Here is a 13944-nt window from a genome sequence, read left to right as displayed (position 1 = left end):
AGATCCCTCCTCGCTCCTGCCGTCATGACGTAATGCGATCTACTCCAGAATAGCGCGCGGCGGCGGAGCAGCAGCAGCAGCAGCGGCGGGGCCGTCGAGCACTTCCCTCTTTTCCCTGGGTTTTTGTTTGTTTATTTGTTTGGTCATGTCGCGGTTGTTCGGTCCGGAGTGAACTCGTCTCGGCGGCGGGATGTCGGCGCTCACGGAGAGCCAGTGTTACGGTCTGTCCAGCGGGAAACTGAGCCGCGGCGAGAACGTCTCGGTTTTTCACGTCAAACTCACTGACAGCGCGGCAAGAGCCATCGACACCTTTCAAAGCGGCAAGGTACGTCCTTATTCCCCGCTAATTCACCCCCAAATGAGACACGGTAGTGGTTGAACATGTCGTGGTACTTCTTTAAGAGGAGCGGACATTAAATATGTACAAAAAAGACTTGAAAAGGGTGAGCAACACGGGTTTGTTTCTCAGCCGAAGTTGACCAGTATGTTGTCGGCTTGTTGTCTCCTACAAGCCTCCCTTTTTTAGCCATGAAGTGGAAACGCATGTTGCATAATACAATGCGGAAACGCTTTCCTGTGTGATGATGATGATGATGATGATGATGATTATGCTTGTTAAAAAAAACACAACAAAAGGCTAAGTCATTGCCAGCTGGGGGTAAGAGTAATGTTTGCCAGTCTGTGACAAGGAAGGAAGGAAGGAAAGGGAAGATAGAGGAAGGAAAGGAGATGAGGGAGGGAGGAGGTGTAGGAGGGTTATTTAGGGTTCCATTTGAATGATGGAGTACTTATCCTTTTTTTGAGTTGCAGCCATATTGTGGAGACAGATGGAAAAGCTCAGACTAGACTTGGGACGACATGGAAATGGGTTTTAATAATGACAAATATCAGGGATGTAATTTCCATGTACAACACACTTTGAAACGTTACACCTAAATTATGCTTTGCGACATGTTTCTGTTTAAAAATGAAGTTTAAAACCTCAATTAACTTAATTTATTTAGCATTCCTGTGACTCATCATCCAGCCCTACGATTATGCGGGCTAAAATCATTTGTGACTCGTCTTGTTATCATTGGGATAAATCGCTGTAAGAAACAAATTGATGACATGTTTGGAGTGAAAAACTAGAATGTTTAAGGTTCAGCGTGTCAGAGTTAGTCACATCGAATGGTGAGACTGCAGATGGACTCCTACAGTGGCCAGAAAGGATGTGAAACTCACACTGTGTGGCTGGTTTGTCCATTCAGGCTGCCGTAGAAATGGCCTTTGCTTATCATACATTTGAAAATGCTTATTCTAAGGCTCATACATGTGTTCTAAAGGGTAATATATTACATTTTCTCTCAGTAAACCCTGGTAAATATTACGCTCTGGATCCGTAAATACGAAAATTATAAATCACAATATCCTGTTACTGAAATAGATAAATCTTAATCGCTACTTTCAAAAACATTGCATGATCACAAATATCTACTCTTGAGATTCCCCCACCAGCTCCCTGGTTCTAATCTGCAGTTGATGTCCAAAAGTAAGCACATTTTTCACAAAAGCATCATGTGATGTGTGTTGTGAACGTGTCTCACTGAGATAAACTCGGGCTGCTTTAATAGAACAGTATGTTAATAGTATGTCAATATCTGGACTCAAATCTCTGCACATAATCTGGGGTTCATGGACTGCACATAATCTGGGGTTCATGGACTGAATGTTAGTAAGCGAGAAATAATAATAATAAACACCTTTCATACAAGGATTGCCTCACAATAAAAGGAAAATAAAATTTAAAAAGCAAATACAACAATAAAACACAGCACAAATATGAACGATACTGTTGACGATACCGAACCACACGATAGCTCCGCGTGCTTTTTATCGCAATGCACATTAAAATAAATTACAATTGTGATACTGTTAATATAACACGTGACATCGTCAACATGTTATCAACTACAGGATGATTTAGAGATATGGAGTTTTTTATGGAGTCACAAAACATGCAAAAATAAAAACAATTGTAGACTTTATAATTCATCTATTGCACTGGTACACATTGCAATTTTTTATTTCTTCAACATTAAAACTGATTGCACAGCATCAACATTTTGTCCCATTTAATTAGAAATGAACCGGCATTCGTGTGTGTGCACTTCCCCACTTCACTCTTTCCAAATAACCCGCGTAGGAAAGTCCTCAGAAGAGAAATGCACTGTCACACCTTTTCTGATAAAAGCTAAAAACCACACCGCTCTGTGCACACATCCTCCTGATTGAGTTTAATGTCTTTGTAAAGAGAGAGAGAGAGACAGGAAGAAGGGGGGGAAACACCTGACGCTATACTGAAAACTGAGTCTTAACACACACACGTACATAGTAGTGTTGCCGTGCACATACCTAGTTTCTTTATTTAGCTTTAAGTGTGGCTATTCATAACCACTCGGCCTGATGATGGAGAAAAAAAAAAAAGCCACACACACACCTCCATACGTAGCTGTGCAGTGGCAGGCACATCACGCTCTGAACTCATCAACAGGTGGACTCGCAAATCCTCTTCATGGAAAAGGTCAATTAAATTCTAGTCGTTGCATACTTTCCGTCCACACCGCAAACGTGTCACTTTGGCCTGCTGTCAACTCTGCAGTTTTCCACCGGTGACAGGACTGTGATTTCACTGAGTGCGTTCGACCGTGTTCACATGCGAGGTACTGTTGTGTGTGTGTGTGTGTGTGTGTGTGTGTGTGTGTGTGTGTGTGTGAGAGCAGCGGGTCGCAAAGACCTTCGCCGAAGCCCCCATTTGGATATCAGATTGAATTTATTTAAAGGGCATGCCAAGCACAAGTGACTGGGTACGCCAGCGCTGCCTGTGTATTCATGCGTTCCTCAGGAAATGGGAGGGAATTTTGTGGATTAGTTCTGTTAATTTACAAAACAGTGATTTGGATCAAACGTATCTCTGTGTTTGTATCAGCCCACATATATATGTTTGGCTTTTTAAAGGTGCAGTGTGTAAAGTTTAGGGGGGTTCACGTGCAGCGTTTGAATTAAAAAGTACGGAAGTTCGCCGCTATTGATCAGCATCACTAAATACACCAGACTCCTCTGTTAAATATTGAGATTTTAGACATTTCCCTGGTAATTGTCAGAGATTAACCCACATTTTTAGGATCGTTAAGTCTTTTTGACTGATCTACAGTTTGGCATTGTTCGGCTTGATTCTCGCGCTAGACGTCTCTTCCTGTGACGGCAATCTGTGACCAGTCTCTGACCAGTCAGTGGTCAGTCACGCGCCATAAGTGAAAGTGTGGGAAGCTTCATCCTCAACCAGAGAAATACGACATCTTTGAGGCGTGTGAAGGCCACCGTAGTTCCCTGACGTGCTTGGGATATGTACCAGGGCTGAACAATTCGTCGCAATTTTGTCGAAATCGCAATACGGCCTACTGCAATATATCTTAAAGCCAAAATGCGTATGTCCAAATTACCATTTTAGGTGAAATATTGTCCCGACCGACTGAAGAAAGCATCTTTATTTCTCATGGGTCTGCACAAATCTCACACAGTTATCATTTTAAATATGAAAATACAGATGAAATTGGTAATTAAAAGGCATTCAACTGTATTTTAAGTATGTACTACAGATCAGTAAGTAGAATACAGAATTTACTATAATTTGAGGGTAGATTTGAGTGTATTACAGTTTTTACAATGTATTTTCGCTTTATAGTGAGATATATCCTGTTTATCGGGACACTGCCTAAAACTGTGGAGATATTATTAATATCCATATTGCTCAGCCTTAGCTGTAAGGCTGATCTTTAGAGTGTCTGTGTCTCTGCTTATACTTAGGGTATTAAGAGTTATTAATGAAGTGAACATTTCACAGTATTTCTTTAAGTGAAAGTAGGGGTCTCCACACTTTAAGTACTGCTGTCATAAAAACTCGTTCCACCCACAATTCAGAGATGATCAGTGGTTCATTTAAGTAGAGATGACTGGTGGGCTGCTGAGGTCTAGTAATATCACTTCTTTCCATCTTTCTAACCACAATCTATACATTTCAATTTGTTTCCTTTTTTTTGTTATCTTCAGTCAACGTCACTTTCAGGCAGATAAGCTGTAAATGACGAGGTCTTCTCATTCATCCAAAAATACCTGTGAACAAACCGTGTCACTCACGGCGTAAAACTTGGCTGGAGTTCCCCACTGAAGTTCAAACATTGCACTTCTCTGTTTCACCCTTCATAACCTCAACTGTAGTATCAGTCAGATTAGTTTTTTTGGAGGATGACGTGTGACACAAATCCACTCAACCAACCCTGTAAACCAGCGCTGTGTGTGTGTGTGTGTGTGTGTGTGTCAACAATAGATTTGCATATGTTTATATTTTTAACACTTTAACACCGAGCATATCGCAGACGAGACGACACTGGAATTACGTGACAGTGTGTGCTATCAGGAAAATATGCAATGTTTTCTGAAAGCTGAGAAGTTGCACGTCAAAGCCAACACGTGGTTATTATGGTTATTTCACTCGCGCGGTTGCAGGAAGCCAGCGAGTCAGTCGCCAGAGAGGAGAGAGTTCGAAAAATGCCTGCACCTAAGTTGTTCCATTTTTTGGCCTGTTTTTGGACATTGAGAAAAAGACTAAAACAAATGTTATTTTAAATATTTGTTATACTGCTCAAATCTGGTGTTCATGTACAACAACATTCTTCATTTTAAATTGTTAATACACTATTTTAGCATGCAGTAAATTGTAAATAACGATATTGAAAGTTATTCTGGGACAAATGGAAACAAGCACTTACTGACAGGACATTGTCTGGCCCCTTTATGGTTAAAATAAGTTTAAAAAAAATCCAGACAGACATTTTGAGGCTAAGGTGTTAATGTAGTGTAAGTAAAGTCTATTTTTTAAAGTTTTAGGCATGATCTGTGGACTGAAAACCACTGTGATCCACAAAAACACTGAACTAGTACTCGTAGTGAACAGAAAGGACAGCAACTGTGAGTAAAAACTGAGGTAAAAACCACAATGATGAAGGACAGAACAGTATAAATACAAGTACAAACAGCTCAAACTACAAGCTCTGTTTTGTTAGTATCTTATCAGGTGTGTGTGTGTGTGTGTGTGTGTGTGTGTGTGTTCATGCTTTGAGTCACTGAAATTCAGTCCTCTCTTTCTTCAGGGCTGGTCTTCTAATCCTACTATCTCCTTCAATGGAAACCAAGGGGTAAGCAGATGTGGTTCACCTGTTGACATACACAAATATTAAATTCTAATCTGATCAAAGACGTTAAATCTCGTGCTCTTTATCTCTTTATTTCTTTTTTATTTGTTTTCTCCCTTGCAGAGAATCGCTGTCCCTTTCTCAGACAGCCGAGATGACGTGAGGTCCTTCACCTTTGACGTGATGAACGTTGCCCGTAACAATCCTTATGGAAGTTTTGACTGCGTGCAACAGCTCAACATGGGGTAAAACACCACAAAATCAATGGAATATATATATAATTGCACTATGAATTAATATAAATTGTCTAGAGTTGTCAGATTGAAAATGTAGTTTTAAGATTTTACTAAAGACACAAGGTGTGCGGCCGGTTTTGCAGATATGGTCCCAACAGAAGCAACAAATAAGCATACTTTTAAATTTACTGGATGCATCACACAGTTTGCTCACATGTAGACACTTGCAGAATTCAAAACCCACTCGCGAGGCCTGCGTGCATGTTTTTGTCTGCTGCAATTACATGATTATATGTTTACTTTGTTTGTGTCCTGCAAAGAGTTAAAACAGTCGCCTGAAGGAGACTCGCCGTGTTTTTTTTAAACAACATTTCCACTCCCCTCTCTCCTGCTGTGTGAAAGTCACCCTGCTGGTTACGTCTTTCTTTAAATGCCAGAGAAAACACGGGGGCTCCTGACTCACCGAGTGTCTCGCAAAGTGGAAAAAGTGTGAAAGTGAATTTTTAGGTTGTGAAAAGTGCGGGAATCATATGTCACATTTACAGTCTTTGCCATCTGTTGCCCAATTGACATGTTGATAATAAGGAGTGTTAGTTATGTCTCGATACTAGAATTTCAAGCTTTATACTGAATGGTATTGAGAGTTTTCTCAATTCTCCATGTGTGTGCGTGTGTTTTCCCTCTGTTCACCAGCAGATTTTTGGGATTAGGTAAATTGGACACTCTAATTTGACCGTGAGCACAAGAATTTATGGTTTTTTGCCCTATGTCAGCTGAGATTGGCACCAGCGCCCCCTGCAACCCTCATGTGGAGGATAAAGTGGTAGACAGTGGATGGATGCATGATGATTATCGTGTGTGCAGAACACTCTCGGACATGAAATATTGTGTTATCCTGTTAAATAACACTGTTGTGCTGGACTCACACCTACTTGTTACTTTTATGCTTGATGGTGGGCGGGTCTGATGCTTGGTGCTGAAGGACAAAAGTGTCTGTCATGACTAACTACTTAGTAACTCTTGCTCTGCGATGTTTCAGGGGTGGTGATGTGACGTGAACAGAACATAATTGGATTGGCTAGTGCCTGTGATAGATTATTCATACAAATTCGAATGCTTCAAGCCAGAGTACCATCAGCCTGGTCATTAGACAGCGATCCCATTGCAATTTCTTCCAAATTGCCTTTTCTAGTTGATTATATTGTGTGTAAATTATATTTCATCTGCTGTAAGAACTAATGTAAGCCAGTGTGTTATTTGAAATTAATGATTCTGTGTTCACCTCCTCCTCCTCCTCCTCCTCCTCCTGCCAGTGCTGCCGAGGAGCTGTCGTGTCTCGGGGTGATTCAGAAGAAGATGACGGTCAACGCCACAGATGACTCGTATGATAAGGCTCGTCAGAGCATGGCCCAGGCTGAGGAGGAGACGCGTAGTCGAGGGGCCATCGTCATCAAACATGGAGGACGCTTCCAGGGTAGGCATGTGCCGCCTGTGCACAGGCGGACCTCTTAGTTACACAACATTTAACTTCAGCTAAGTATATAAGACTGGCCGGAAGACAAGTTTGTACTGTGCACAATCTGCCATGTTGCATTGGTTACCATAGCAACTTGTCTGGTAACCAGTGACATGGTAACAGTGAGTCTTCAGTCTTTTCTTCTGCAGGTCCCCCCCCCCCGTTCGTTTGTCTCTTTTCTATGGGAGTAAACTTTCTATTCAGCACACACCTGCACATTTACATACATTGTTACAGGCCATACGTTATTATTATGTGCTGGTTTTACACAAACATGCTGAATGCTCGTCAAGTACACACAGACACCATTAAACCAGTGATTTTAACTTTTTTTCCCTCTTTCTAACCACCAAACCACTTCCTTCTGAAAGACATGTTTAACCACCGTCATCGTGTTTCAGCGCACACACATACATGCACATAGACATGCACCATATGCCCGATGAGTTTGTCAGTTCAGAGGAAACAAACGAGAAAAGCAGAACTACAGGCTTGTGCAACAGTGTGTTTTCTCTCCTAAAATAGATAGCAGCGTTTTGCTCATTCAGATGTGTGTGCATCTTTGCAGCCTGAATGTGGGTTTTCTGCAGAGGTAAACTGAGGTCTTTCCTCTTTTATCCACGGTCGTGTCACAGGATAAATACGATGATCCGCAAAGTGTGCCTCCTCTTCCTTCCGAGGGGTGCGAGCAATTTTCTCTTACTAGAAAAACAAACACAGGACAAGGTCACCTTTGATGGCAGAGACCTCAGCCAGGCCCCTGTTTAACTTCACTCACATTTCTTTTGAAGATATTCTTGCTTTATTTGGAAATGATGTCTTTTGATGTGTGATTTCCTGCTTCTTCTCAGGCAAGAAGGTTACGGTGCGAGCTCCGGCCCCGGCGTTGGCCAGCCTGTCCAAGCCGAGACACAAGTCGCCCCAGTCCATCCTCAGCAACATGAAGAGGGGGGTTGGTGTGTCCAAAGTGAAGAAGGAAGCCTCTGAATCAAACAGGAGGAGTGTGGCTAATGTTCAAGAGAGGCCGCTCAGGGAGAGATTAACTCACCTGCTGGCTCTGAGGCCGTACAAGCGGCCAGAGTTGATCCTGAGGCTGCAGAAAGATGGACTTTCAGCAGAAGATAAAGACATGCTGGACCCGGTAGTGATGGAGGTAATTATTGTTTGTTTGAGTCGGTGAATACAGCTTCCACTGAAAGTGTACCAACAGAAAGATTATGGAGTGTAAGAGAGAAACATGGGATGTTCATGGAATATCATTTAAACTGTAGTGTGTAACTTTTAAATATATACAAATGTGTTCACACCATGCTCTGTACGCTGATCAGTGCCATATAACACTCTCTGTGTTTCTCAGTATAGATGTTTTTTTTTAGAATTCATGTCACCTGGCGATATTTCCGCCCTGCACATAGAGAGCGATTTGCTTTATGTCAGGACAAACAGAGGCAACAGCAACATTGTGCTAGTAAAGCGAGACGACTGCAGACAGGTTGGAGTATGACTTAAAAAAACACAAAGAAGCTTCTACTGCTCAAAAAAAAAAACAGCTGTTATACACACCAACGCTCCCTCAGTTTGTTTTCAGATGAAGGACGCAGCATACAAATAATGTTACATTGGTTCTGTTCTGAAAGACCCAAGGCAGAATAACAACATCAACAACAATAATAATCATTTAAAATGTATTTTCCATCACTCACTACACATGATTTTTAGACACCAGGGTGATAAAAATATGTTCAGAAATGAATGCAGCTGTTTGTGTGTGCTTGCAGGTTGGCCAGTTCAACATTAGAGACAAGACCTTTGTTCTGAAGGACGTTCTGTATAAGGAGCTGCAGAAGGACTGGCCAGGCTACACCACAGGAGACCAGCAGCTTCTCAAAAGGATTCTTGTCAGGTGACACAGATGCTCATGTTACGGAGAAAAGGCCGACTATAAAATATAAAATACATGGAATCAAAAAGTGTTTGAAAACAATAATGTGTTAACTCACATAAATAAATTATAATGGCCAATTAATTATATAAGAATTGATGCCGTTTATTAAAAAAATTGGCCCAATTAGTGCAATTTACCTCTAGGCAAATTATCCTGACATTTGATCTGAACGGCTTGTCACTCATTACCAGTCTGTTTAATTCTCTACAAAGAGGATTTATTAAGGCTGTCAGTGTGTGTCTGTGTGCACGTGCAGCTTTATGTAAGACTGTCGTCCTCTTTTTTCCTCTCTGTGCAGGAGACTGTTTCAGCCGCAGCAGAACCTCCTCACTGCCCCCGAGGCCCAGGTCAGCCCCCTGAGGGACACCCCCAACTCCTCCCCGGCACACCGTCCAAAACATTCCCTGCCGGAAGAATACACTGACCCTCTGGTCAGCAAGAAGCCCCGGATCTCACACTTGTCCAGCAAAAGTGACAAGACGAGGCCGAGTTCGTCGGAGCCGGTGTCGCGTAAAGACGCCACAGAAGCAAAAGCGGACGATGGGCGAAGGGACTCGCTTGACCCTCGAAAGCTGTTTGACTCGCTGTCAGCTGCCTGCGAGCAGCGAGAAGACGATGTGGCTAAAAGGCTGGCGCCGACTCCGTGTGCTCAGGAGGAGCCTTCGCGCCCAGACGACCGCGTCCAGCCCGACTGCGATGACCCTCCGTCCCCTCTGATAGTGCCCGATCTGAGCAAACACGCCACTAAAAGGAAGAAGAGCAAGCACAAAAGCAAGGTAAGTGCAAAAGCACCTGTTTGTTCATTCTTCCAGAAATAGTTAAACTCTTGTGCGACTGGATGTTTTTTCTTGTTTCATAGGAGAAGAATAGATGGAGAGAAGGTAAAGAAAGGAGAAAAGGTCACAGTTCAGATAAATGTGGTGAGTTTTTCATATGGGATCTCAAAGATCTGTGTGTCTTTTTGTATTTTGTGATTATTTGACATTTTTCTACATCTTTCCTTTCTTTCAGAGCCAAGTGAAATGCTGTTTGAGTCTGATGTGCTTCAAGGGGACGCTGACGCAGCGGATTATTTATCGTGAGTATGTTTTAGTGTTAATTCCACAGCAACTTTCCTCATAGAACTGGAACCTTTTTGAGGAACTCTGTTCCCTGACGGTTAGATGAATCATACATCACCTTTTCTTCTGAATGTTGGTAAAGAGATAGCAGTGAAATAAATTAACATTAACAGTTAAGCACTAAAAGTCCCGGCCTGTGCTGTAGTACTTTCTGGAGGTTCTGTGGAAGTTATGGGGTGGAGCTTACATTGCTGGATGTCACTGATTGCTCTATTCCTCCTTCAGATTCTGATTTACTTTGAATGGTCACTTATTGTCTTTAATACAGTACAAAACACAACATATATATATAACATAGTTAACATAGTTAAAGTAAATACTTGCACCAGATAAAACGGAGTAAGTTAGACATTTAAATGTCATTTAAAAGCTGTTCATTAGCCCCGAATGCTCCTGTATCATCTCCCCTCATTATACCCAGAGAGCTCTGTGGATTGAGGAAGCGTTGGTTGTAAATGTTCAACAGAGATGGCAGTATTGCACCAATTATCTTTTCCACAGTTCTCACAGCTTTGCTCAGTCTTTGCCTTTCCTTACTTCTGCTGCCGCCAACCCAGTCATGATGGTTTAAATGTAGTCTGTGTCCAGTGATAGTCAGAGCGCTTAGTTCAGCTAACCAGCTGCTTTTAGAAGGCCCAAAGACAGAGTTAAAGACCAGAGGTGACAGAGCCTTTGCAGTGGCAGCTCCTCGACTCTGGAATGCCCTGCCCTGCCACATTAGAGGCGCCCAGACTGTCTTTAAAAAAATCTACTATTACTCCATGGCGTTTAACACGGGTTGAGTTGGACTCCCATTGTTTTTGTTTGTTTGTTTTGCTTCTTGTGTGTTTTTTCTATGCTCTTGTTTCGCTTTTGAAATGTTTTATGTTTTCATGCTTTCTTTTTTGACTGTTTTTTATTTTGTTATCTGACGTCATTCTGTACGGCACTTAAGTCAACCTCGACTGTTTCTAAATGTGCTCTATAAATAAGTTTGAGTTGAGCTAGGATGAAACAGGCTGAGAGATTTTGTGACCAGCAATAAATTCCAAGCTTTTTTTTCTATTGTCCTTCTTTACAGAGGATTACATTACATTGCACAAACAAGTGGTTTCTAGAGTCTTTCAATGTGTTTGTATTGCTGTTGAAATATGAAACCCTAAGTATTGGAGGAGCTTTTACACCTGGGGCCTCTCTTTTGGAAATTCAAGTTCCTGGAATATTCAGTGTCCTGTTATTAGTTACGTTGTCAAGTCATGTTTTTGCCAGCCTTTGTCTGTTTGTGAGCAACATAACTTAGCATAAATGATATGATTTTGATGGTGTGATGGATACAAGATTAATAATTATTAACCCTGTGTGAGAGGAGCTTTCAAAATGTTTGTCAATACCTTGAAAATGTTTCTTTAATACAGAGGTTCACAGGTTTCTAACGCAGCGTGCTGTAAATGTAAATGATCTCACAGGCGTCTGCTCTTCTCTTACTGTCTCTGCACAGGATGTACACAGTGATCTGCAGCCATGAGCAGAGGCAACGCTACAAACAGGACTTTACCAAGGAATACAGCGAGTACAGAGACTTGCACGCGCGCATCGATGGTGTCACGCGGCAGTTCATGGATTTGGACTCGCAGCTCAAAGAACTTCACCAGGAATCGCGTAAATACAAGGTAATAATACCGTATTGATTCAGCCAATGTGTGGCTATTGGTTAGCTATTTTTAATGTGTGTCAAACTGATTAAATCCAAAAAAATGCATAGATGCAACATTTCAGAAGGTTTAAATTGTCTGTATTTCTCTCTTTCAGACCATTCGTAATCAAGTTCTTCAAGAGTATCGCAAAATTAAAAAGGTAACAACTCTATAAATAACTTACGTGTGTGTGTGTAAGTGTAAGGGGTTTTCTCCGGGTTCTGCGGTTTCCTCCCACAGACCAAAAACATGCAATATGGGGATTAGGTAGATTGGACATTCTGAATTGACCGTAGGTGTGAGTGTGAGAGTGAATGGTTGTTTGCATATGGCAACATTTATTCTTTATTTAATTATTCTATTTTTCTTTTAGTCCAACCCGAACTACAACCAGGACAAGATTCGCTGTGAATATCTTCACAACAAACTAGCCCACATTAAGAAGATCATATCAGAGTACGACAACCAACAGCTCATGGACCGTTCCTGTCCCAAATGATGAGACGTGACTCTGAGACGAGTGAACTGAAATAATGCTACACACATACAGAACCAGTGAAGGTTCACACTGCTGAGCTGAATGCCATCAAGCTGGATTTGGATGGTCATGGCTAAACACAGTATATACTCTTCTGCTGAGACCTACTGGAGGTGCCAGTCAAGTCATTTGTGAAGAGTGGCAGTGGAGCGTCGGGTGAAAGCAGCTCACATCTTTTCTTTTAAGATGAGATGTGCTCTTTAAAAAAAAAAAAAGTGGTTTGACCCACTATGGCGACACGATTCTGCCCAAGGACACAAGGAGTGACAGTGGAGTCGTTGAAGCTCTCAAAGCTGAGATTGAGCTTTTATCCTTTAAGATGAGAACAGTTACATGTGTTGAAAAGGTGCTAAACCTAAAAAATAGTAAACCGTAGATTCCCATCACACATTTTAATTGTTTTGTGGATTAAATGTAGACATCTAATTGGGCATTTGCTTCTGATTTTTTTTCCTTCTTTATGCGGGAGCATGAGGTAACTGCACACTGTACATACCCCACACGGCTCATATGAAAAGCAGGTGAAGGTTTCTTCTTCTCCGGTGTCACAGAAAAGACGGCAGCTGTGATCCAAATGCTCACATTGTGCTAAAACACCTGTCCTTCAGTATTCTTTAGGTTTAGGTGAATTGAGACTTCAGTGTTGTCATCACTTCTTCTCAATAATGAATCTTGAAAGTATTTCCAGTGCCTGAAATGGTTATTACGTCTAGTCTGGTTTCATAGTATTCCACTGGTTTTATCCGTTCTGTGTGTGTTTTTTTCCCCAAAACACAAAAGACTGTTATGTTAATGTGAACATTGTATTCAGGGAATTTACAGTGTGAGCTGCAGTAAGTCTACGATGATTAAAGCCAGTTTTAATTAAGAGTATTCAAATGTATGGCGTTGTTACCGTGGGCTGAGACAGTGAAGAATTAAGAAGAATGGAAAGACTTTGTTGCATGCTATGTTCTTTACAGAATGCATGAGAATGATGAAAATCAGCGATTTTGTCCGACTTTCAAATAAATTCCTTTTGTTATTTATCAAACGAGTGCTCTTTTTGTTGTTTCTATGCATTAGACATACAGCTGAATAAGAATAACAGACTGAAGTATAATATACAGGGAAATTATCTTTCAGTCTCTCCCTTCAGTGGTTGCCACAGCAGATAGTCTGCCTTAATTTACAGGTAAATAATGAGGTAGTCAACTGGTTTGTCTGTAAATGTCAGCAAGTGGTGTAGGTTGCCATTACAAAACATTTATGATAATGAATGTCTGTAAACAAGTAGTTGTAAGTCACACATATGCATGCATGTTCATTTACATCTAAAACCAATTCATATCGAAGCCAAACTTAAAAAAAAAAAAAAAAAAAATTATATTTATAGACGTAAGTTAATTTAATACAGTTAATTTCAAGTAGTATTTGTATTCAGTAGTCAAAAGATTAAAACAGTTTTTGTAAAAAATTAAGACATATTTTGAATTGGCTCATAAGACAAAAAAAATCCCCAAATAAGACTAACTAGTTCTTGCGTGAGCGTGGATTGTTCAAAAAAAGCATGACTTTATTTACCACAGCCCTGATTGGCTGTTCGGTGCTAAAGTCACGCCCCCATTGGGTCAAGCTGGGTGAAAGAGCCCTCTGATTGGTCCAGCTTCTTCTTCGCGACCACTGCTGTTGTTGTTAGCAGTCA

General features: G+C 41.3%; 1 protein-coding gene across 1 annotated transcript; it reads left to right on the top strand.

Annotated features, from left to right (window-relative positions):
* Nucleotides 1-39: 39 nt before the first annotated feature.
* On the top strand, nucleotides 40-13293 carry LOC131445245 (RNA polymerase II elongation factor ELL-like). Its single transcript, XM_058616183.1, has 12 exons — nucleotides 40-325; nucleotides 5190-5234; nucleotides 5355-5476; nucleotides 6781-6941; nucleotides 7835-8136; nucleotides 8762-8886; nucleotides 9227-9704; nucleotides 9788-9848; nucleotides 9940-10006; nucleotides 11527-11698; nucleotides 11838-11882; nucleotides 12096-13293. The coding sequence occupies exons 1-12, from the start codon at nucleotides 191-193 to the stop codon at nucleotides 12219-12221; spliced, it is 1839 nt and encodes a 612-aa protein (XP_058472166.1). The 5' UTR covers nucleotides 40-190; the 3' UTR covers nucleotides 12222-13293.
* Nucleotides 13294-13944: the final 651 nt, after the last annotated feature.

The sequence above is a fragment of the Solea solea genome, chromosome 18 (assembly GCF_958295425.1).
Source record: "Solea solea chromosome 18, fSolSol10.1, whole genome shotgun sequence".
Classification (NCBI taxonomy): domain Eukaryota; kingdom Metazoa; phylum Chordata; class Actinopteri; order Pleuronectiformes; family Soleidae; genus Solea; species Solea solea.
Note: the sequence above shows the minus strand (reverse complement) of the source record. Positions and strands in the feature narration are given on the sequence as shown.